Source organism: Platichthys flesus, chromosome 11, assembly GCF_949316205.1.
Source record: "Platichthys flesus chromosome 11, fPlaFle2.1, whole genome shotgun sequence".
Taxonomy (NCBI): Eukaryota; Metazoa; Chordata; class Actinopteri; order Pleuronectiformes; family Pleuronectidae; genus Platichthys; species Platichthys flesus.
In genome coordinates, this window is record NC_084955.1 from 2,797,363 (window position 1) to 2,823,591 (window position 26,229).

A 26,229-nucleotide genomic window follows, 5' to 3' on the forward strand; every position below is an offset into this window, starting at 1 on the left:
CTCTTCAGGACAGGGCTCTGAACATGTGACGGGATTTTGGGGGCGATTGCTATAACTTAATTTTCATACCAACCACTGGGTGGCGCTATCACTATCTCTGCATACTCACTTATATATCTGTTCAGGTCTTGAATCTAATGAAGGTTGTTCAATTTGGGACCGATTGCACAAACTTCATTTTCAAACGGACCACTAGGTGGCGCTATCAATTCAGGGTTTCCCCCAGCACTATCTTGTTAAGGCAGCCGCCTTAACAAGACTAGGGCCCCGCCTTGACTACCAATGTATTGAAAAAAAAAAAAAAAAAAAAAAATAGCATTGATAATACTCAGGCAATACTGTTTACAACATTAGTCGTGCCAATAAAGTTTTTTGAGTGTAATTGAGACGGCGACATCTGGTGGTTGAATATATTGTTGCATAGTCTATCATAGTCACCTGTCAATCTACCGCCAGTGACGTGCGGTGAGGTCAGTGAGTGGGTAGGCACTGAGTTCTGAAAGCCAGATTTCTCTAAACCTATATATTATTAAATCAAAAACAATAAACAACAAACAGGCACGCACGGCCGATTTCAAATAAGTTCCTCCCTTTCTTTCTTTCTTTCTCTCTCACCCACTCACTCACTCACACACACAGACGGGACGTATATGAAATGTCACGACGGTGACTTCAGGTTTGCCCGTAGCCTACTGTAGTTTGGTCTAAATGATTAAACATCGCATCCATCGACTTAACGGACCCGTCCCTCACACCGAGGGCAGAATAAACGTAAGGCAACAAGTCAAACCTTCGCCGATTCAAACTACCGGTACTACTTCTATTCAACTTAAAAATAAAAGACAGCATTCATCATCATGTAGGACTACAGCATAACGGACAGATAGGACCGCCTTCTCCAACGTGGAACGCCCTCTCCGCGGCTCCTCGGCGAGCTTTTCGTGCAGCTCTCCTTTTTCTAACTACACGTCGAAATGGCGGAGAGCCCACGGATAGCCCTTGGCTGTGATTGGTCCGCTAACGCCAGCATTTCGGAATGGAAACTTCCTGTTCCATTCCCTACATCACAATAAACCAAAATCACAGCTACAACTCTATAATTAATGTGACAAGTGTGTTAAGCCAGCGGCGTTGTCCGGCTGACGGTGGCTGGTTAGAGCACTTACGGCACGTGTGTACGGTCACATACTGTTATAACGAACTTTCATAACGTGGCTAGCGGGCTAACCACCATGCTAACTGCGGTGGGAACAGCGCAAAAACCCGCTGACTTTAATCCCACGGCTCATGACACTCTTTCTCAAACACCGTCAGGTTAGAAGCAAACACTTTAGATCGATACTAACTAACGGTAGTAGTTAGTATCGGGTGTCCCTGCTGACTGTGTGTGGAAGCTGGGGGGAAGCTAGCTGCCTCCGTGTAGCTTCAAGCTGTTGCAGCTGTTGAATTAGCAACGCAGTTTGGAAACAAGACCGGGGAACCGCTGCGTTAAGACACGATAACATAAGCATTATGACCCGCTGGGTGTCACTTTATTCAGCAAAAACTGTCGCGTCATCAACATCCTTTTTCTGTTAGCTGCCATCGTTCACTGTGTGTGAGGAGCCAGGAGGACGTAAATAAACCAGCGTGGATTTCTTCTATATACCTCATGAGGTAGGCTTCTCTAAGCTCGACTTCAGTTGCGCCATCTACTGTTCTGGCGGTGAATTGTTTTCACAACAAAAAGGCTCGTAGAACTATAAATCAAAAAGGGTCCGTCCGCTCCGTCCTTCCGTCAGTCCGCAACGGACTCGGAGTAGCATACATTGGCCTTAAGCTGCGTAAATGTCTAGTAATATCTCGATTTTAATTGGTCCATGAATGATATGTAACGTAAAGGCTTATGTGGCATACCATTTACGTAAAAAAGGCACAAAGAATGATGCTTATTTGCGTACATGTTAAATCATACAGAATCAGGTGCGCATGCGCGAAAACTTTTTTTTTCTTGCCGTCCACAATGAATAGGCGGTTAATTCGAACGGAATCCGACATCACAAACTGTCAACTTCCGAGGCAGCTTGATTTTTCTTAAAAACCGGCTTAAACCCTATTTTGTAGTGTCTGCATGTTTTCCACAACATTTGTACCTACTGTTGTTTATTTATATTGAAATAAACAGTTGTTTATTTCATTCATGCGTACTGGCATCTTTGAGCAAAATACCCCCAAAAATTTTCGCCGCGGCGCTATGCGCCGCGCCAACAGCACCGCCACCTGCTTACCACCTTGACTGAGACATTTACTGGGGGAAACACTGCACTTATAATGTGTATGCAGTAATAGTCCTGACTTGATCAGGTCAGGGCTCTGATCATGTGACAGGATTTTGGGGGTGATTGCTAAAACTTCATTTTCACAACGACTACCAGGTGGCGGTATCACTATCACTTCATACACACTAATACAGGAATCTGATCAAGAGCCAATCACATTGCACTACAACAGTTCCCCCCTGAAAGACAATGAAAATAAAAAAAACAATGTAAGCCCCGCCCACACTGGGACTTCAACTGGCCCCCTCTGGGTCACTGTCCCTCTGCTCTACTGACTGCAGCACCTACAGTGTTGATCAACACCCGTGAAGCATTCTATAAATAGATCTGACTGTCCCCCCTCCCTCTGCGTGTGTGAGTCCCTGATTACGCCAGGTGTGGGGAATGAGAGGGAGACATCAAACCTCAGGAGAACGTCCCGAACAAAATGCTCTAATACAAAATCTATAACTCCTACCCGTGAAATGAAAACACCGTAAGAATTACAAGGCTTGGACGAACAAGTACATATCTATATTATTGTTTAGAGTAAAAAAATTAGGCTGCATGAGCAGTTTAGAAACGTACTTCTCATTTCATAAATCTCCACCAACAAATACTTGTAACTCAAAAACTATAAGTCCTATCTGGAAAATGAACACATTGACTTAAGATATCATTGACAGTTGATTATTTAAAGAATTCAACAGTTCCCCCCTGAAAGACAAAGAAAAAATTCAATGTTTGTGTTTTACCAACACCTGGACTTCAACACACCATTTTGGGTTACTGTCCCTCTGCTCTACTAACTGAACAACCTGCAGTGCTGATTACCACCTGTGAAGTCTAAAAATAGATCTCGATGTCCCTTTTGACCCCCCTCCCTCTGCGTGTGTGACTCTGATTACACCACCTGTGAAGTCTAAAAATAGATCTGACTGTCCCCCCTCCCCCTGTGTGTGTGACTGTGATTACGCCAGGTGCGATAGATAGAGAGGGGAATATCAGCCCTCTGGAGAACGTCCCGAACAAAATAATCTAATTCAAAATCTATAACTCCTATCCGTGAAATGAAAAAAACGTGAGAATCACGAGACTTGGACGAACAAGTACATATCTATATTATTGATTGAAGTAAAAAAATGAGGCTGTACGAGCAGTTTAGATCGTACTTCTCATTTCATAAATTCTCCTCCTTCTCCATCATTACTTTTGATGGAAGAGACATCTTTCCACACTCTAGCGGTGTCATCAAACAAATACTTGTTACTCAAAAACTATAAGTCCTATCTGGAAAATGAAAACATTTTGAGAATCACAAGAGTTTACACTACAACCAGATTTATTTTTTAGTCGTGAGAGCTGAGAAATGGAGCTGTGGGAGCGATTTACGTTTTATTTTTCAGTTTTAATCTTTTCAGAAAAATCTTCAGAATTAACATAGGGCTCCAATGGGAGAAGGATCCGGAAATAATTCCTCGATTTTTCGATGCGCATATAAGCACAGGTCCGAGAGATTTGAGATTGACATGTCTGCGAAGGAAACAATCTCACGACCTCAAATATCTAAAAATCATGTCTGAGGACCTCCGTTTGGGGATTTGAGAGCAGTTTTAGTGCACCCGGGGCACCTGAAAATGCCTCTTTTTCGCACTGTCGGTCTTTTGGTAGAGCATGCTTGACTCCCATTGTACGTTTTCAGCCTCGTTATCGCGATTTTTTAGCAAACCGGGGGACGAATCAAAAATCGGAATAATAGCACACTAATCAACGTTATTCCGCATGTTTATTTGTGGGTCTCGTGAATGTGCGACAAAATTTGTAGGAGGAGAAGCGTATCGAAATTTTACGGAAGAAGAAGTAAGAATTATAATAATTATAATAATAATAATAAGTATACAGAATAGTAATATGTAGTGCAACGCGCCATGCAATGCACTGCATAATAATAAGTATACAGAATAGTAATATGTAGTGCATTGCATGGCGCAACATATTGCTGTGGTAGTGCATATTGCATTGCCTAGTGGTGCCTGCACCACTAGGCAACTAGGCAACTAGGCACCCATAATAAGAAGTATGGGGAATAGTAATATTCCCCATACTAGGCGTTGCGCCATGCAATGCACTGCCTAGTGGTGCCTGCACCACTAGGCAGTGCCCATAATAAGGGTCAAAACAGCTGGAAAAGATCAATAAATAACTGCTTTACTGCAGCAACATGACCAACAACAGATTAAAGCCCTGATATCTGATCTGAGTGAAATTCTATAAAAGTTATACATCCAAATAGCAAATTACGTTTAAATAATAATAACACGTCCGATCATGATGATTTCCTGGCATACTGGGGGAACTTAATATTGCAAAACAGATTTTTTATAACTTCTCATCTCATCTCATCTCATTTTCATCCGCTTATCCGGGGTCGGGTCGCGGGGGGAGCAGCTCAAGCAGGGGGCCCCAGACTTCCCTTTCCCGGGCCACATTGACCAACTCTGACGGGGGGATCCCGAGGCGTTCCCAGGCCAGTGTTGAGATATAATCTCTCCACCTAGTCCTGGGTCTTCCCCGAGGTCTCCTCCCCACTGGACGTGCCTGAAACACCTCCCAAGGAAGGCGCCCAGTGGGCATCCTTACCAGATGCCCGAACCACCTCAGCTGACTCCTTTCTAAGTGAAGGAGCAGCGGCTCTAATCCGAGTTCCTCACGGATGGCTGAGCTTCTCACCCTATCCCTAAGGGAGACGCCAGCCACCCTTCTGAGAAAACTCATCTCGGCCGCTTGTACCCGTGATCTCGTCCTTTCGGTCATCACCCAGCCCTCATGACCATAGGTGAGGATAGGAACGAAGATCGACCGGTAGATCGAGAGCTTTGCCTTGCGGCTCAGCTCTCTTTTCGTTACAACGGTGCGGTAAAGCGAACGCAATACCGCCCCCGCTGCTCCGATTCTCCGGCCAATCTCACGCTCCATAGTACCCTCACTCGCGAACAAGACCCCAAGGTACTTGAACTCCTTCACTTGGGCTAAGGACTCATTTCCTACCCGGAGTAAGCAATCCATCGGTTTCCTGCTAAGAGTCATGGCCTCAGATTTAGAGGTGCTGATCCTCATCCCAGCCGCTTCACACTCGGCCACCAGCCGATCCAGTGAGTGCTGAAGGTCACAGGCCGATGATCCAATGAGGACCACGTCATCTGCAAAAAGCAGTGACGAGATCCTCAGACCACCGAACTGCAACCCCTCCCCACCCCGACTACGCCTCGATATCCTGTCCATGTATATCACAAACAGGATTGGTGACAAGGCGCAGCCCTGGCGGAGACCAGCATCCACTGAGAACGAAACTGACTGGCTGCCGAGGACGCGAACACAGCTCTCGCTTTGGGAGTACAGGGATTGGATGGCCCTGAGGATAGACCCCCTTACCCCATACTCCCGCAACACCTCCCACAGATTCTCCCGGGGGACCCGGTCATACGCCTTCTCCAGATCCACAAAACACATGTAGACCGGATGGGCATACTCCCAGGCCCCCTCCAGGATCCTTGCGAGAGTGAAGAGCTGGTCTGTAGTTCCACGTCCGGGGCGAAAACCGCATTGTTCCTCTTCAATCTGAGGTTCGACGATCGGCCGAACCCTCCTTTCCAGCACCTTGGAGTAGACCTTACCAGGGAGGCTGAGAAGTGTGATGCCCCGGTAATTGGCACACACTCTCTGGTCCCCCTTTTTGAACAGGGGAACCACCACCCCAGTTTGCCACTCCTTTGGCACTGTACCCGACTCCCACGCGATGTTGAATAGGCGTGTCAACCATGACAGCCCCTCAACACCCAGAGCCTTTAGCATTTCTGGTCGGATCTCATCAATCCCTGGGGCCTTGCCACTGCGGAGATGTTTGACCACCTCAGTGACCTCCACCAGGGAAATTGACGATGAAACACCATCAACCTCGAGCTCTGCCTCCAACATAGAGGGCGTGTTATTCGGATTCAGGAGTTCCTCAAAGTGTTCCTTCCAACGTCCGACAACCTCCTCAGTTGAGGTCAACAGAGTCCCATCCTTACTGTACACAGCTTGGATGGTTCCCCGTTTCCCCCTCCTGAGGTGCCGGATAGTCTTCCAGAAACACTTTGGTGCCGACCGAAAGTCCTTCTCCATGACCTCTCCGAACTTCTCCCACACCCGCTGCTTAGCCTCCGACACGGCAGCAGCTGCAGCCCTTCGGGCCTGTCGGTACCCTGCAACCGAGTCAGGAGTCCTCCAGGATATCATATCCCGGAAGGCCTCCTTCTTCAATCGGACGGCTTCCCTGACCACCGGTGTCCACCACGGTGTCCGAGGGTTACCGCCCCTTGAGGAGCCTAAGACCCTGAGGCCACAGCTAGCCGCCGCAGCTTCAGCAATGGAGGCTTTGAACACCGCCCACTCCGGCTCAATGCCCCCAACCTCCACAGGAATGCCAGAAAAACTCAGCCGGAGGTGTGAGTTGAAGATACCTAGGACGGGGGCCTCCTCCAGACGTTCCCAGTTCACCCGCACTACTCGTTTGGGCTTACCAGGTCTATCCGGAAATTTCCCCCACTCCCTGATCCAACTCACAACCAGATGGTGGTCGGTTGACAGTTCCGCCCCTCTCTTTACCCGAGTGTCCAAAACATGCGGCCTCAGATCAGATGACACGATCACAAAATCGATCATTGATCTTCGGCCTAGGGTACTCTGGTACCAGGTACACTTATGAGCACCCTTATGTTCGAACATGGTGTTTGTTATGGACAATCCATGGCTAGCACAGAAGTCCAATAACAAACGACCGCTCGGGTTCAGATCAGGGAGGCCGTTCCTCCCCACCACGCCTCTCCAGGTGTCTCCATCGTTGCCCACGTGGGCGTTGAAGTCACCCAGCAGAACTACGGAGTCCCCTACTTCTCCTCACAAATTCAGCATAGCAAGGACAGAGGTCTCTCCAGGGGAATTGCAGTTAGAAGGGAGATATGGGAATTAAAAACTGCACCAGCCAACACATGAACCTCAGTGGCAGGAGAAAGTGTCAGACATGAAAGGAAAAGCCTCTTGTGTGTGCGTTTGGTGTTCGTACTCAGACACGTCACTGGCATCTTTATAAACGCCTCTCTGCGGCGAGCTAGCCATTTAATTAGAACAGTGACAGGGTAATGACAGCTGAGATGTCAGGGCTTAAAACAGACACAGCGCACTCTGTCTGCCCGGGAACAAACAACTTGCAGCATGTTGCCTGGCTCCGCCGCAGAAACTCGACGCTGCCTCGTGCTGCTCTAACAGACAGAAAACACTGGAGATACGCTGAGGTGTCACACCAACACAAGAGACAGCGGTTTAACACGTCCGACAGGCTTGAACTTGCATATATGTAGTATGTGTGTTTAAGACACCCTGAGCTCGGAGTTGTTTATGTTCACCCACTACATCAAAGAATTAACTGATTCCATCACAAAGCATATCATCAAATCAGCAGATAGAGGAAATAGCTATTAGTCCTCCACCCTCACAGGGCTTTCTAACTTTTGTATTCAAATTAAGACAAAAGTGTATGTATTTTTATGTATGAAGCTATTCACCATGAACTGAACAAACTGCAGCCAATGGCTTTTATCAAATCAAAGTTTTGTGAAAGAGTTTTACCTCTTTTTGAAAATATCAAAATGACGCTGACAATGTAAGCATGGAAAATTGTGACTTGGGGTGTTTGTTAATTTAAGCAAGTGTCACGTAGAAAGTAGTGGTGTAGGAAATGGCTACTTAAACATGCTACTTAAATAAATGTATTAAATTACAGATAAAAGTAGTAAAAGTATTAAAAGTAAAAGTTCTTGTTGAGTTTAACCTATTCCCTAATGCAACAATCAACTGTAAAACAATTTTGATAGAAAATTGTTCAGTCTCTGTCATACTAATAAAGAATGCCAATGCTACTGAAAACATTTAATTGGCATATTAATCAATGGTTGAGTCTCGTGGTCTATTTTGAATCCATCTATTAATCTATTAAAGTCATTACATTTTTAAGGCCAGTTTTGATTAAACGGAAGAAGAGGAAGAACCATTTAAACAAAGTTGTGCAGGACTGGATCACTGGACAGGAACAAGAGTACATTAGGATGCCCATGAAACGTTATAGACCTCTAATTGACATAACAAAGTATTAGAATTGTCCTCAACACAATTGTACTTGACAATTAAAAAGAGCTGGTAAACACCACAGTGTTTCTCTATTGCTGAAACAAGCTCAAAAGTATATTCTCCTATATCATTGTTTATGTCATTTAGTCATTTCTATTATATTGGAGCATTTTACTTCTTCAGACTTAGACACGCTGCTGTAACTGTTTGCGTTATCCTAGATAAGAATTAATATTGGCAAAAAATAGAGGCATATGAGGTACTTCTTTAAAGTAACTGCACAACATGTATATCTCTATATTACAAACAGCCAGGGTAACCAGTTAAGAACTGAAAAGAACAGATTATGTCTGCAGTTGAAAATGTGATTTTGATTGAGCCTACCTCTATTTTGGTCCGATAGAGCACCAGTCGGCGGAGGCGGGTTAGTTTAGAGATGTGAGTGAAAGCCTGCGAGTGCAGGCGGTCACAGGATGACAGGTTGAGCCCTTGCAGCTCTGGACAAGTCTGAGAGATGACCTCCAAACAGGCCTCATTCAGAAAATGGCAGCACGACAGCTCTAGACAGACCAAGCTCATGCCACACGCCTTCATGAAACTGAGTAGGAAGATGTGGGGATAGAAAAGAACAAGATTAGTCCCATATCAACTACCTAGTCCTCTGCCCCCTTATTTCTAATAATATTGCTTACATCTTTTTTTCAAGATCTCTTTTTTGGGATTACTGAAGAAAATGTTTACTTAGTATGTCCCTCAGTCAGAACTATGCTTATGCTTGTGCTAGTTTTACAAGGTCATCTCCATTTTCTATCACTTATGGCCCATTGACAATCTGACCTGCTGAAGCCAGTCAGGGTGAGAGCGGTGCGGTTGCCAGTCCAAGACAGGTTGAGCCTCTGGAGGAGGGTGCAGCGGCTCTGCAGGTGTCCCAGGGAAGCGTCACTCAGCCGGGCCCAATAGGGCTGAAGACTCAGTTGGGTGTACTGCAGCGGGTCACAGCAGTGCTGGTGCAGCAGCTTACAGCTCTGGGCCAGACGGCAGAGGTCTGGCAGGGTCAGGTGGCTCAGTATCAGCTGAATGAGCTGTGGACGGAAGACAAGGAGAGGGGTTAGATGACGAGAGGAGAAAGGAAAGGGGAAGTTTTGAGAGGGGGGCAACGAAAAGACAAAAGGTGTGACTGGAAAAATTACTTTTGCATAAAAAACAAAGCATATAACAGAAAACTCAAGAGGAGAAGGACCTTGTATAGAACAGAAAACAACAGAGCAGGGTAGAGAATGTTAATTGCGTCCCTCCTACAGGCAGATCCAAATAGTGGTTATCTAGGACATAAAGCACTGATTGCAGGATCAGTGGTTAGGTGAGCGGGCTTGTTTTACACTTTGTTCATGAACCTCTCAAAGTGTGTGTGTGTGTGGGTGTGTGTGTGTGTGGGGGGGGGGGGGGGGTGCAGTTTATTAACAATACAGTGTTAAAGCGAGTATCAGCCAACAGATAATAGCTATATTGTGTTTCTGAGACAACCCCACAATGGTTGTGAAGACTGCTGTTAATGGCAGTGGTTTGGAGAAGAAATAAGAGAACGAAAATCAAGAGCACTCCTGGTGTTTTGTAGCTCGTATCAGACGACATGATGTGTCAGTATGGCATGAAAATGACTCTGTGTCCATGAGTATAAACAAGATCAAGTGTCAGGTCAGGCCCAGGCCACAATGCGCATGTGTTTTTGTGGAATACTGTTTAATGCAGTGTGTACAAACACAGGGTACATATAATGATTTTTTAAGTACATACTGCAAATTATTATTGCATTGTTATTAAATCCATATGCATGAGTTCCAGTAAGGATTTTTCTTCACTGAAAACATCCCATTTCTACAGAGTCAGAGTCACAACTGGGATCCAGGTCATAGCTTAGTTATTAAACATCCCAGTCAGTCTTATGCTTTGGACATTTTTTAGACAAGAGTCAGTAGTAAAGCTTCAGCTCTGTGCTCTATGAGGCAGCTAAAATAAAATGTGTTCTGTGGACTCAGGATCTCCTCTTCTACCAATTGAGTTTCAGGGAGCAGCTCTGAATAACATCTTAGCATAAAGATTAAAGAGGCTTTCTTTCATGACAATATCCACTTGCATGTACATACAGATATTTTAAAACAACGCCAACTGCTAGAAAAGTTTGAAATGTAAGGCTGTGAAGGTGTTAGTCCACAGACGACTCTTCCACATTAGTTCTAATATCGGTAAATTAAACAATCACGTTCAGTTTCAAATGACTTTTCTAAAGAAAAACCCGAATCTAGAATGGCCTTCATAGAGTGCATATCTCCGCCATGGCCCAACAGTAACCTTTTAATTCTAGCCATCAAAATTGCAACTACTCATTGAAATATCAATAGCAGACTGATATTCTATCAATCCTCTATCAATTTCCAAGGTTTTCAAGAGAATGATGCATGGATCTTGATCAAAGATTATGATTTTATGATCTGTATTGTTTTGAGCTATTAAAACAATGCAGCTTTATTCAATTTAAGGGGACTGTTTGGTCTTGAATGAGCGTTATACAGAGTGGCATTATAATTCTGCTGTTTAATTACCTCATAGGGCAGCTTGTCAAAGTAGCCATTTCCTGTCCTCTGGTGCTTGATGTCACCTCCGTGTCTGAAAGGAACGCCCGTGTCAGACAGCTCCTCCTCGCTGTCACTCAGGTCATTGATGTCGATCATAGGCATCTTATACAGGGCCAGCATGGGCCTCTCTTTTACCCCGCGGAGAATAACAGCATCCAGCTCCGTGTAGTAATCTAGCAGAGAACTGTTGACCTCCAGACGCAGCAAGTTGGTGGGGAAGTTGATATGTTTGATTTTGGGGGAAAACTGGCGTGCCTGAGATGTCAGCACCTTGGTGGGCCCTCCCGACCAGAGCACCTCCCACCTGGACAAGAGAAAGTTTACATGGAAGTTGCCCCATAAAGCTACACCATTCTTTGAGATTTCAAACTAGGGCCAACATCTTAGGAGATTGGTGCTGATTTGTTAGCACCAATCTACATATAGTACAACACACTTTGCTATTAAACCTACAGTCATTCTATATAGATAATGGATGTGCAATGGGAGCTTCATACAGCCCTTCTTATGCAGGTTTATACTTGGGTAAATGGGGGGAAGACTTTGTATTTAACCACAAAATAAATGGTTTTCTAAAGTAGAATATCTTGTGGGGATGGTAAATTGATTATGTCTGTTTCTTTTGGACAATCAAGGGACCTTGCATAAATCAGTATTAAGAAAACCTTTTGACAGAAATACCGTTCTATATGCCAACAGTTTTCATCCAATGTGGCGTCAAGAAAATCTGTTGCAACAAATACTAAAAATCTATGACAAGGAAAGGATTACGAAGCCAAATCAAAAGTATTGTGGCCACGTGGTGTCATCCAGGAATGGGAATACAGGAACTCTATGCTGTGGAAAGCAAACATCTAGACAGACAAACTTTATGCCAAAAACTGCCTCCAAAGTGAGAAAAGATAAAACAGTTTTTGCCACAAAATACAGTACAGAAGCAGAAAATATTAATCTGATCACAAACAAAAATTTGGGTATCATTGAAAGTGATGGAACATTACGCCAGAGCTTTCCTGAACCACCATTAATCAGCTTCAGGAGATTCCAAACAATAGAGGAGAAACTGGTACATGCCGACATGCATGGCAGGGTCAAAAACCTAAGGGGCCCTACAAAGGTAACCACTGCACACATTTTAAGCACACTAAAGCCTGAAACATGCTTCTGCGACTGCGTCTGCGTCTTTTCACGCCGCTGTGGCGCAAGACTCGTTTTCATTCATGCTTCCCCAACCGTTGCGCGTCTTACAAAGCAATTCCGCGCCAGAACACTAGGCGGAGTAATGCTTTTTGTCGAAGACGACCTTAGAGACGCCTTCTTTCTTCTTCGTCGATTGTTTATTTACATAGCCACTGCGGCTCCTCGTAGCCTTTTTCTGGCGGACAAATCCGCCAGTCAGTGACAGGTTATACAAGTGATCATACTATCGGATATCTTCTGCCAAGTGCTCTTCTATTTGGTCCATATTCGTTCTTCTAAATCTTCCGTGATTTCTGCCGGTATTATGGGGCATGAAACCGGAAATGCAGCTCCAGAAGGGATGTAGAGCAGACCAATCACAGCCTTGCGGGCTGAGTGAGCTTGCGGAGCTTTGCCGTAAATTTTAGAAAAGGGGGTCGACACCCGTCAGCACGTAAGGAGGGATACATAAGCACGTAAGGGACCCGGAAGGGCTCTTGCGCTTACGGGCCCGTGAAAACGCAGAAGCATGTTTCAGGCTTGAGACAGGTATGGACTTTACAACTCAAAGGTAGTTGCAAAGTTTCTCCATTAGGAGAACAAAAAGACTAGCAGAACAAATATGGCATCAACACAGGTAGTGCCAAACTCTCCTATGGCTTGACATTTTCTGTACTTCCATAACACTTAACCATCCACACTCCAAACCTTTGGCATTAAACACATCCCCGTTTCCTTTCACAATAGTGAGAGACAGACTAAACTAAACCAATGGGAGGATCTTTTGATCCATGAATCCCAGGCTACAAAGTACCCAGGCTTATATGTGGATTTAAATTTTTATTAATTTATTTATTTACATTTGTTACTTTGTTTACAAGTTTTATATTGTTCTTTGATTCATTTGTGATTAATATGTTGAGCTAAACAGCACCATCTGCTGGAGTTTTTATGTGCCCACACCATTTAGGCCATAACCCAGTAGCCGAGTGGCAGTTTTCCTATTGGCTTAACAGCACTATAAAAAAGGAAGCCCAGAATCCAAAAAGTTTATTATTGCAAATATCTTATTATGGGCCCAATGATGTATTTACATATATATCAATTAATTTTATTGAGAAAGATAAGGCTGAAATACAACATATTAATCATTGATTACTCTCATTGTGTTGCTTTTACCAATCAACTATTGAGATACTTTCTAATCTGGTTAATGACCAGCAGGTCTGGGGTTTACTGATAGCCAGTTTCTCATTGGGTTAAAACGTGATCAGGTTGGTTTCACATGAGTAAAATCTGTCTGTCCCCATTCCTAGTATTTATCCACAGCAGAGCACATGGTCTTTACAAGCCAATCCATAGTTGTCCATTTGCATTACCCTCCAGGGACAAATAAAGTTGTATTGCTTTGATTTCAATTTACTTCACTCAAGTGACTATGGGCTATACAAATAAAATGTGATTGGTTGAAGTTAACCTTTGAAGCTTTTTGTATCACTGAAACAGAGGGTTAAGCTGATTGTAACAAAACTGCATTAACCATCAATATTTTTCCCTTAAACATTATACTTATCTATGATGAGGTTGCTTGTCCTACAAAAGACCAAAAACCAATTTCATCCAGGGTCTATTTTGAATGCCCCCGCCCTCAGTAGTTTATTTTACTGGTCTGTTGGTGGTCTTGTTTTCATACCTCTTTAAATACATATTTAATCAAACTGTTAAACCTCTTGGTTTTAACTGAAAGAAAAAAGAAACTCTGCGTGGATGCTCTAGAGATATGAAACTTGCTGCTTCTTTGTATAGGTAGTCCCCGATAAAATCTAAAGATGGTGTATGAAGATAAAAGGCCTGAAGTTGTGGCACTGCAGCAGGAAGTGAACAGAAAGCCAGCCATCATAATTAGTAAAGTCGGCAGATATAAAATACAAAAATGGGATGCTTCAACATGTTTAGTTAATGCGTTTTCCATAGAAGCCAGAGAAGCATGCACCACTGATGAAGATATTTTTGATCTCAAAGAAAACATTGCCAAACACAGAAGGGACACATTGTCCACTCGAGGAGGAAAGAAGCATCCAGAGTTTACTTAGCTGAACCTGAATGTCATCAGGGGCATGCATGTAAATACAGTACCCTGTGGTGTGCATCAGCTGAGAATTTGATCATAGGAAGATGTGTTCCCTCGTCAAGGCACAATCTGCAACATCTCAATGCAGCTTAATATGCCATTGCTCTGGTGGACCAAATATTTATATGTTTATTTTAAGAGGCCACAATGCTTCACAAAATACAGGAAAATAATCTTTTAAGAAAATGCAATACTGCATAAACATGTCAGCCCTCGAACAAGCAGAAGTGTGCTTGTGAGTAGGTTCGGATTCTGTTATTCCCTAAAACCTATCACAAATAAACCAGCATAAGTAAGTTTTGAGTTATAACACTAAATAATTGGTGAATGAGGCCCAGTATTTTGTCAGCAAAGTGTTAAAAAAACTAAAAATACAAATATTATTTTATGTAATAAACCCCAATTAATGTCATATGAGATGAATGATAAAATGTGTATCATGCTGCAAGAACTGCTAATGCAGTATTGTTTTCTTAAAAATATTATTTCAATTAAGATCTGACTGATGATGGTTTTCCACAACAGATGGCTGTTGTTACCTGACATCAGTAGGTGGATTCTGGGAGAAGGGGTTGTGAGAGCAGGCCAGGATCTTGACGATGGCTCCTGGGTAATATGTCTCAAGCACCTCCACTGCTGTAGGATAGACAGGCTCCTCAAAGCCAAGCTCAATATAATCCTGGCTGTAGAAGCCTTTAGGGGTGCGTCGGAAAGGTGGTGGAGCACTGGCACACTGTTCCCACCATGTCCCATATGCTCGGAATACAGCCGTCTGGGTGAAGTCCCCTGAGCTGGGGTACACGTTGGGTACCCCTGCCAAGTTCCACATGGTGTAGGACATGCTATTCTCACTGCCATAGTGAGAGCTGAAGTCAAGAACCTCCTTTGCATACTGCTCCACCTCCACACTGACCGGCAACACCGCTCGCTGGCCCGATTCCACGGCCCGTCGACTGGTCAGCGCCTCACCTCGAGTCCCACTCCTGGCGCGTCGCCGTAAACAGATATAGTAAAACATGCTCAAGAGGGTTAACATAGGTAGCTCTGGGGCTGGTGGAGGATGAGGGGTGAAAGAGAGACTAGGGGGGGGGGAAGAGCCTCTGCCTGGTGGAAGCACACTGGTCTCAAGGGTTGGGGATGTGCGAAGAGATGTCCAGAGGCCTGGCCACATACATGATCTGTGGGTGAGGCAGACAAAAAACATGTGACAGAGTGAGAACAATAAAAAGTGAATTAGAAAAAATAAATAGTTTTGTATAAAGACTATATAAATATACACATACAGCCATTTCAAAAATGGAAAACATTCAGGCTACATCCACACTTTAAGTCTTTCAATGAAGGGTAAATAAGAAGGTAAACTGCACTGATGAGAGAGGATGCGTCTCCTGACAACATGTATGATGTGCTGCCATGGGTGTAACACGGTTTAACCTAGCAAACACAACCTGACACAAACCTTTCTACAGTTGCCACAGCACCCCTGTCATCGAAAGGTAGACTGATGGGTTTGTCTATTTAAGACCATTCTTCATACTAACAACATGCAGGCAGCCAGTTAACATGACTGTATGTTTAACATGTCCAACTGGAATGTCCAAAATGTATGCTAACACCCCAAATCATCAAAGCACCCTTTCCCACACATTGTATTAAGATTGATTTTAAAATGTTACTGGCTATTTTTAAGGCTCTTTGTGGTCTGGACACAAGTTATATCTCAGATCTTCTAATTCCTCCATTACTTCTGTGCTACTTGTGATCTGCTGTCACTTCCAGAATATAGGCCGAACATTAGGGGGGAGCATTTGCATCAGGGCCCCAAGGCTCTGGAATGTATTGCCTGATGAGATAAGGCTGTCTGGGATGATGTCTTCTGTTAATTTCAAAGACATGTTCCTGAGTTTACTTGGGGTGCCAGCTTATTTAAGTCTACAATATTTAATATTATTGTTGCCATAACTATTATGTAATTCCTTCTGTAATTCAACAATTTGTTTGCTGTTGTGCAGCACTTTGTTCTCTGCGTTGACAAGTGATTTATAGATAAATGTATCACTATTATAATCAAAGAAGAGTCGAACCAGACATATACTTAACAGGACTAACACAACCATTACCGATCAGCCACTGATGACTGTTAAACCCAAATTGTAATTTAAAACGTTGGCTTTAGTGTCAGTGTTTTTAAAAGAACTGACGTATGGCACAAGCTTTGAGGTTGTTTGTACAGGAAACGATGTCATCGAGGCCAATCGGTCGTACGTTAGCTTCACTTAATCAATGCTACAGAGGAATGGCTTTGCTCTTGAGCATCAGCTAACATGTCATCTCTTGTCTCGCTTGCTCCGATTGCTGATCTACCAGCGAACTTTCTGAAGACCCTGGTTCAATAGCAGTACCAACACGACTTAACAAGCGGAGTGACACAAGCAAGAGGTCAGGATGCTACCTTCCCCCAGCATATGCTGCTGGTGTTTAAGCTAAACAGCTAGTGTTAGCCAGCGTCAGCTTGCTAGTCCACAGACAGCTGAGCTGTCAAAACATGGCTGTTAGCCTCCATAGGTCGTTTAGCAATAGTTAGCAGTCAAAGAAGACGGGACGTACGTCAGATTTACGGTCAATAAGGAACGATATATCCATTCGCAAGAGCAATTGCTTTTCTTCCCGTTTCAGGATATCAAGTTTTTCAACAGACCCCACTCCTGTCCTGCCTTTACCTTATGATGCCTTCATGGACAGTCCGACAGCTCTAAACCCACTGCGCGCACTGGTCAGGAAAAGGCGACACATTCAAAATTACCTATTCAACTTTATATCCCCGCTGCTGTAAAAAACACACTACGGAAAAACACAAACATTTTCATGTCGTCTTTGATAATATTTCTTCCTAAATTGGTATCTGAATACGATTGTATTGAGAGGTCACATTTTTGCAAAGAGTTACGTAGGAACTTTAAAAGCACCATCAGTTCCGTACAACAAATGATCAACATCCGGTCGGCGACTGTCCTGAAGGGTCCAGAAACAATCCCAGGGACTCCATCATGCGTGTCCCTTGAAATAATTTAACGTTGCCTAATTTTTTTACACTTCTAAAGATCGAGATACGGATTAAAACTATTTTCACCACGTCAACACATAATACCTGTATCATTTTTAGGGACTCCTAATGTACCTGTGCCAAACCTGCCTGTTTGGAATGGACTGTAATCTTGGTCTATGTTAACAATTAAGAAGTCCCTAATTAATACTCTTGAATTGAATTCAGAATTATTCCTTGTCATTCGTGAGTCCTCTTTAAACATTTATACAATATACTGTCACTTTTTAATGATTGTGTGCAGATGATTTCTGCAGTTTTAAAGGGCCTGTTAAGCAACTGACTCAATCTTCAGAGCCTCGTAAACACCTTTTCTAAATAAAAGCTCTATTGAAAAGCTTATCTCAGTATTTAAAGCACTGCACTACAGAAATAAATTGAGTATTGTTTTTTTCTTTGAAGATCATTTTTCAAACAGAAAGTGATAGTGTGAGTGCTGTGACTGTATGCTGAAATAAAAATATTAAAAAAATTATCAGGATGATCTGGCGGCAATTTTGACCTGTAGTTTTGCCCAAGTGCTGACCACTGCTGGAGTTTATCAGAGAACGTAGAGGAGACATGTTTAACTAGGTCCACAGACTGACTGTTAAAAAAAAAGCCATTACCTCTAAATGTATTTATTTTCGTTTCGTATGTTTGTGTGTGTGTTATTTGCCTTTTTGCCCGATAACAGCCCACTGAAAGTGAGGTCAGAAAGTGAGGACTGTACATGAGCTCATCCTTCACTCCTTTGAAACAGACCCATACAGTTAAGATAGAAAGACAGATAGATAGACCTGTTGACCCCTCTGGCAGCAACACAGCAACAGTAAAAAAACAAATCAGAGGAAAGAAAACACCACCCCACTAACATGCACACACATACTTGCCTGCTTGCGCACGCAAGCAGGCGCGCAGAGGGTATATAAATAGTAGCCAGCCAGATTTAGAGTTAACAAGATGATATGAATAGGTGGCTAGTGGGCCTACTCTGTGAGTGACAGGCTGGGCCGCTGTCAGCTCCTCCAGGCAGGCATCAGCGAGCAGCAGTCCTGCTACTGTCAGAGCTCAGTTCTGGTCCACTGTGCCACACATACATATGCACATGGCCTAGCACACACAAATGCAAATGGAGATGGACACACACTTAAGCACATGCTCAGAAACATTTGTATGCGCGCACACACACACACACACAGTTTTTGTGTTTTCTCTCACACACATACATGCAATCACACACTTTGTCCCCTGTTATGCCCCAGCTGTCAAAAGGCAGTCAAATAACAAGCACGGTGCTCTTCTTTTCTTCCTTTTTGCATAGAGGCAGAAAAGTTAGTAATTGCTTGTGTGAAACAGTATGTGTTTGACTTTCTCCCAGCTGGAGCATGGTCAGCCTGCGTGTCATGAAGCTCTGAGAATATCCATACATAGCTGCCCATCTCTGATTAGATTGAAGCAATGATAGCCACCCTTTCACTGTAGCTAACCGCCTGTATTAATGCACTTCCACTTACACTAGGGCATCGAATAGTATTGTCCTACCTAAGGCACTCTGAGTCTGAACAATCACTGAGGAGTTATAGAACCTTGTGATTTATAAATTGATTTTCATAGTACAGCATGGTCAATGCCATTACAAACATGACATCCAGGTGGCAGGACATTTATTATTCACATACATTTAAATACATCTGAGTGTAAAACATGTTTTATGCATTTGGGCATGTCAGTAGTGCAAAACCTGAATGGGCAGTTAAAATGTGAAGTAGCAGAAATTGAGAAGGCCCCGCATATGATTGACAACAGGATTAGGAAAAGATTTACTTATCTGTGTTAATCAGTCAGCGGAGGTGACTAAAAACACTGAATAAGTAAAGGATGGAAATAAAGATGCATGTTACAATTTGTTGTTATTTCCTTTTTAATCTGGGAAATACACTGCATTGTCATATTGTTTGCAGAGCAAACATTGAGAATCACCAATTTTTGTTGAGAAATATCATTCAAAATTACTAATTTCAGATTTGTGTTGCTGCTATTTGAGAAGTCATGGGATCACCAAAGTGACTTGTAAACATTCTTTGGGACCGTGAATACTTAAATTTAACAAAAATACTGCAATATTTCAATCTGGATCAAATTTTATGGTCAAATAATCTGGAGCCTGATAGTAATGAATTACAATAGTCCAGTCTCGATGTAACAAAGGCGTGGACTAGTTTTTCTGCATCTTTTTGCGAAAGGACATGTCAAATTTTTGAGCTATTACGCAAGTGGAAAAAGGCTGTCCTAGAAATTGTTTTAGGTGTGAATTAAAGGACAAATCAGGATCAAAGATCACTCCCAAGTTCCTGGCAATGTCGTCTAGCACAGCTATATCTTGAGATAATGTATCTCCAAGGTGTTTAGGTCCAAGTATTATAACCACTGTTTTGTCTGAGTTTAATAAGAGAAAATTGTGGGTCATCCAGGTTTGTATGTCCTTGAGACATGCTCGAAGTTTAGTTAATTGATTACTTTGTTCAGGTTTCAATGACAAGTATAACTGGGTGTCATCCGCATAGCACTTGAAATTTACAGAGTGTGTCCTGATTATGTTTCCTAGTGGAAGCATAAATAATGAAAATAAAATTAGGCTGAGCACAGAGCCCTGTGGAGCACCATGGTTAACTTTGGTGCGCACAGATGATTCTACATTTATATGCACGAATTGGGAGTGATCAGAAAAATAAGATTTAAACCAGTTAAGGGCAGTTCCATAAATGTTAATTAACTGTTTAAGTCACTGTAATAAAATTAGTTGGTCAATTGTGTTGAATGCTGCACTGAGATCTTACAGAACGAGGACAGACACAAGTCCCTGATCTGAAACTATTAGAAGGTCATTAGTGACTTTTGCTGAGGCTGTCTCTGTACTGTGATTGGCTCTGAACCCAGAATGAAAGTCTTCATATATATTATTTTCCTGGAGAAACTCACACAGCTGATTGACTACTAACGTATATTTTGGGCAGCCGAGAGTTCGATAATGGTGAAGTTGATGTTGAAGGAAGAATTCTCCGCAGACCCAGAACTTGAACGAACCAGCATCCAATAAGGTGTAGAAATGCTCACCCTTTGTGAAGTCGTCAGGAGACTCCTCAGTCCACAGCACGCCCGAAGTTGGTGACGCCAAGTCTATAGTATATTTTGGGCAGGCCGAGGGTTTGATGATGGTGAAGTTGATGTTGAAGGAAGAATTCTCTGCAGAACCAGAGCTTGCTTGTATAGTTTTAGTTTATTACACAGAAGTCTTTACAGGTCAGGATGGACTCTAGAAATCCGGAGACATTCACACGCCAATAGTGAAGCCCGCTTTGCAGGCGGTTGCCTACGCCCATGACAACGTCCCACATCCCATGGTTGAGAGGCGCATGACTGCATGTGTCTGAGCGCATAACATGTAAATGTAAGGATAAATTCAGAACGGCATGCCTCATGCTTAATAGACGAAAACCCATATTCTACACTCATCCATTAACAGGTCAGAGATCAATCCCTAGGGGAGAGAACTAACGAGAAATGCATAGAAGAGTTACTGAGAATGTTAAGATGGGGGCCTCATGCTTAAACATGTGATTCTGGTTCATACTAAGGTCAAAGTAGCAGAATATACTACACTACAACTTTTTCTTTTTAGATATGACATGAAGATTTTAGACATGAAGGGGAGATTAGATATTGGTCTATAATTGGCTAAAACCTCTGGGTCTAGGGTGTTTTTTTTGAAAAGGGTTTGATTACAGCTATTTTAAAAGACTGTGGTACATAACCTGATGATAATGACAGATTGATTGTATTAAGTAACGAATTTCGTGAGGTAATTTTGTCGGAATCGGATCTAAGATACAGGTTGTTGGTTTAGAACCTGAGATTATTTTGGTAAACTGATCATGGGTGATCAGAGAGAACCTGTCTAAATAATGGGTAGGATTCTCAGTCGTTTCTGAGATTTCATGAAAAAGGTCATAAAGATATTGTTATTTAGGGATCGAGGAATACTGTGTTCGGTGGAGGTGTCAAAAATAGCATCAAAGCAAAAGAAAAGGATGCCGGAAACAGTTGCAGAAAATGCAGATCAAGAAGAGGTAGAGGACGAAGAAGAATGTGGGTACATTGAGTATGCTGACGCACAAGAGGACAATGATCGAAAGACACCAGTGTTAAACGTTAACGAGTCATTGGTTGAAGAAAGGTCCACAGCAAACACAAATGATTCTGAGACACAGCAAAAGAATGAACTACTGGAAGAGGATAATCAGTCCTCACTATTCAGATTCAGGTGAGGATGACAGAGAACAAGGACAATACTTACAGAGGAGAGAAACACAAGCCCCTTAATTCTTTACCTATGACCAACTTGGGACTCCAGCATGTTATAGTGCAGGATGTGCAAATGAAACGCTCTACCAGTATCAGCCCCTATAGAGAAGTTCAACCAGTGACCATGTGGATGAACACATGGCACGTTTACCAACCTTTATTTATGCAGTGATACTAAGTATAAAATAGATCTAGGTTTTTCAGTACATAGAGGGTCTGTTTGACTAGAAATAAAAGATCACTAAATAAAGTAGAGTCATGTATAGGCAGTACAGTCATATTTATCGTTCTTTTACGTACTTTTTAAATAACCATAACTTGCTCAATTTTCAACCGATTTATAAAAGGTTTGGTTTGTTTTAAACGTCAGAGTTATGACACGGCATCTATGTTATTTTAAAAAAAAATTGAATAATGTTCTAAAATAGGTACATCTCCCTTTACAAATTTACATCAAGTATTTTTTTATTTTATTTTATTTAAAAAGGACATGTACCACTACCAACACAATGTTATGGGTGAGCGAGACGCCTGTGACAAGATGGCCGCCATGTACGGACGTTCGACACCGTTGGCACAGCATTATTCTTGATGAAGCTGAAGCAGCAGAAACACAGTGTCTGAGTCGCTTTATTAACTTCTCCCCTTTCCAGGAAAGACAATTTATTTTCATGCTCTGTGAATATGTTATGAAGTTGTTTTGTTACAAGATTATACCTATTTTGATAGTGGAATTTGTGATTGTGTGATATTTGTACAGCTAGTTGTATCACACTGTTATGTAGCTGGCTAAACTGCTCTTCTAGTGGAAGGCATTAGCACCACGAGGTTAGCATGAGTGCGAGTACTATTGGTTTTTGTGATAAACTGCAATACAAAATATGAAACATGTTATTTTAAGTCACTATGTTTATTACTCTGAACTTATTTAGAAATTAAACACACTCATGGCACTCTGCACATCACATCAGCCCCCCTTAACACAGACTATTCATGCTAGCCTATCCAACACATGAGGAGTAGTTTGATATAGTAAGGCCCTATGACAATAATGTATACCCTTTCTCACACACATCATAATCACTCACCAGTGTAAACATGCACCAGCATAATCTCACACGCTCGCCACTATAGTGAGTTTGACCAAACAGGTAGAAAGTTTAAATTCTCAATCCCGATTGGCTTAAAGTCTTAAATACAGAGCCTGTACCTGCTCAGACTCATAGCAAAATATTTGAGATACAACTAGCATTTAAATATAGCAGCAGCACGTTTCAGGACGACTTTACAGCTTTGTTAGATGGGAGGGAAGTAACCATGGTATTTCTTCTTATTTATCCTTATTTTTCAAGGTCAGTTTTTGTAGAAATGAGGGGGACATTACAATTTCTTCCACCAATACAATGAGGTGTTTTCAGGGTTAGGAAAGACAAGCTCCCAGTTTGAACAACAGACAACCAGTGTTGTCGGCCTTGGGACAACCAGTGTGTCCCCGGGATGTAACGCCCTGCCAGCATTATATTTTTACATAAGGTTTGCCCTTAAAGGAGGTGCCCCTGGTCCTCCCTGATAACGCTACACCTGATAAACCAGGTCAAAGTTACTGTTGCATTTCCTCCTCAGGCACATTTTAAGCGTTCCCTTTAGATGTCTGTATTGCAGAAGGTCCCAGTGTGGATCCAGCATTTCTGACATCGTTGTTATGGTGGGAGAGTTGAAGTATTCCTCAGGAGGAAGCGTGGTTCCGCTCCCAGTCCACCATCTATCCTTGTGGATCTCTAGTTCGGCAGGCAGGGCATGTCGGCGAAACCATGCTTCATCAAAGATAGCCAATCAGGAACTGTGAATTCAAAGTTATTTCTTATTCAATCAAAATGTTCTGTTCTGGGTAGGCTGTAATATACACCTGTGAATAGTAAGGGGAACTCTTGTGTCACAGTTTTCCTTTCAGGGAGAAGAGGAAGAGTGTAGAGGAGAGGGAGCTTGGAGATCCAGGAGTGTGCAGCATGGGAAACCGTTCTGGCCTTAGAGAGTAATGTCTTGCGACCCTTTAATGTGAGTCTAGCGGCAAAAGTAGTGGCGGTCGGTGAGAAAAGAATAAGGGAGTGCGTGAGTAATACACAGATGTTTGAGAAATGCTCTGCCTTATCGTTAGCCTAGCCTGGTTCTTGTAGCTCATCTATGGGAAAGGAAAGGCTGTACCAATCATCTCGCTAGTCAAACTGTCGGAAGAGAGGAGCTTTGTTGAATCGCCTCACCAGTCAAACTGTCAAAAGAGGAGCTGCATTGGGCCGCCTCCCTAGTCAAGCTGTTAGAGGATAGGAGATGTGTCAAGCTGCCTCGCTAATTAAGCTGTCGGACAAGAGGAGGAGCGTTGAGCCACCTCACCAGCCAGGCTGTTAGAGGAGAGGAGCTATGTCCAGCGTCGGGATCTAGGGAGACTGTGTATGTGTGGAGAGACGGTGCGGAATAGGACTTCTGTCACTGACAGGTCGTGGAATGTGGCCTGGTGCGGCAACGCACGTGTGAGTCTGCGTCCTAGGCAACCTTGTTCCAAAGTCATGCGGTTATCATTTAGGCTGTTGGATTCCCCTAAGGTTTGTGCCTATTCTGATTAAATTCAGACTGGGAGGTCAATAAGGGAGTGTAAGCACGAAACAACACAGTACATCAAGACCAGTTCTCTCACATATGCTATTATTCTCTTTCAAATATAATATAGCTGTGCAAGAAAGGGCAGTTTTGTGTGTATGAGCATATGAAAGTTTGGTGGAAATTCTTGTTGAGAAAAAATTAAATAAGAATTCTTAGACCTCTCACAGTCTTTTGTGAAATTATTGTAGCAGGAAATACAACAGAGAGTCTAACAAAAGAATATATCTAAGAATATAATTGAGAAGCTATCATAATATATCAGATTCTATATTCAGCTGAATAGGACAGAGTTCTCCACATCAGATTCTGATGCAGAAGTCTCAAAAAGAGTTCACTCCTACGGATAAATATGATATTCTGGTCATACCAATATCGTCAGAAAAGGAAAAAGACTTTCATCCAGTACCCATCCGCCAGCTCCTACACTGCAAAATCAGCACTGGATCAGCGCCAGTGCTTTTGGTCGCAGTGCATCTCGCGTCTTACAAGGTCAAGGGAGGTTCATGCACTAAAGGTCAAATGTAGTTCATTGAGTAGAAAAATTTACATACAAGGTATAACAGACAGTAATAATTTGCATTACAAATAAGAAATAAAGAGAGTATGATTGTGCTTGTAAGAGAGTATAAGTAGTAGTGTGTGTAAGAAGATAGTACTGTATGTGTAAGATGATGTAACATGTAGGAGCAATTTTGAATATACAGTGTGCCTGCTGCTTAGTGCTGTTTTGAAGAAGAGAAAGAGAGAAAAGCCAGCAGGGGAGTCAGTGGCGGTTTGAGGGAAAGAGAGAGACTGTCCAACAGAGACAGAGAGAGAGAAACAGATAGCAAGAGAAGAGAGCAGAGGAGTCTGTGTTTGTGTGTGTGAGTGTGTGTGTGTGTGCAGAGAAGTCAGCTGAGTCTGTGCCGGTTTGCGAGAGAGAGAGAGTGTATGAGTTAAAAATGTGCAACTTTAAGGCTCCTTCCAGAAATGTCAACTCAGATATTACATCGGAGTGAAGGGAGAGTTCTTTGGTACTCTTTCTGATTTAGAGCTCATTGAGCCAAAATATTAGGTCTTATAGATTTCACAGTGATATTTCTGTGAGGAGCACGAATGTTCCTATGCTTTGAGGTAAAATTATGTGGGACAATGTCCATTTATGGGTTCGAGAGCAGTTTCAAAACAACATTTTAGAAGAATGTCAGAACTGCTCTCAATCTGGCGATAATGTCATCAACTCTCGCTCAAAGGGCGAGAGACCTTGTCTCCCATTCAACATTTTTGACTATTTTCAAGCGAACCGTTTGGTAAATGTCTTGGTAAAGTCGTAGCACACTATTCCGGATAAAGGCACACGTTTTTTATGTTTTTCTTGTACATATGGGATTTAAGGTGCAGGAAGATTCGTGGGACAAATGTCATCTGCTATTGTTTTCCAATCTTTGTCCTCCAACTGAACTTCAACGACCGACAGTTTAATTGGTTTCAGGGAGTCGTGTGAAGAGGAGTCATGACCTTGATCTTTCTCTCTGATAAGTTTTTTTTATTTACCAACTACACATGCAAATATTCTGTGTGTGTGTGTCAATGTCAATTTTATTTATGTGTGTGTAGAGAGAGAGTAGAAAGCGAGGTAAACAGATACAGAGCATCTCATTTTATTGTGTGTTTAGTGGCTGATTAGGGGCCTAATTAAAAACAGTGTTATATGAGTTCAGAGGCAAACAGAGGAGACACCGA

At 42.7% G+C, this 26,229-nt stretch overlaps 1 protein-coding gene across 1 annotated transcript in view; it reads right to left on the reverse strand.

The window, feature by feature from the left end:
* Positions 1-17,124, reverse strand: part of fbxl4 (F-box and leucine-rich repeat protein 4) — a 72,142-nt gene extending 55,018 nt beyond the window's left edge. The window contains exons 1-5 of the mRNA XM_062398936.1: positions 17,013-17,124; positions 14,945-15,583; positions 11,063-11,399; positions 9,300-9,544; positions 8,847-9,060 (exon numbers count right to left, since the gene is read on the reverse strand). Of these exons, the coding sequence (XP_062254920.1) occupies positions 8,847-9,060; positions 9,300-9,544; positions 11,063-11,399; positions 14,945-15,576 (1,428 nt within the window). The 5' untranslated portion in view covers positions 15,577-15,583; positions 17,013-17,124. The remainder of the gene's footprint in view (positions 1-8,846; positions 9,061-9,299; positions 9,545-11,062; positions 11,400-14,944; positions 15,584-17,012) is intronic.
* Positions 17,125-26,229: the final 9,105 nt, after the last annotated feature.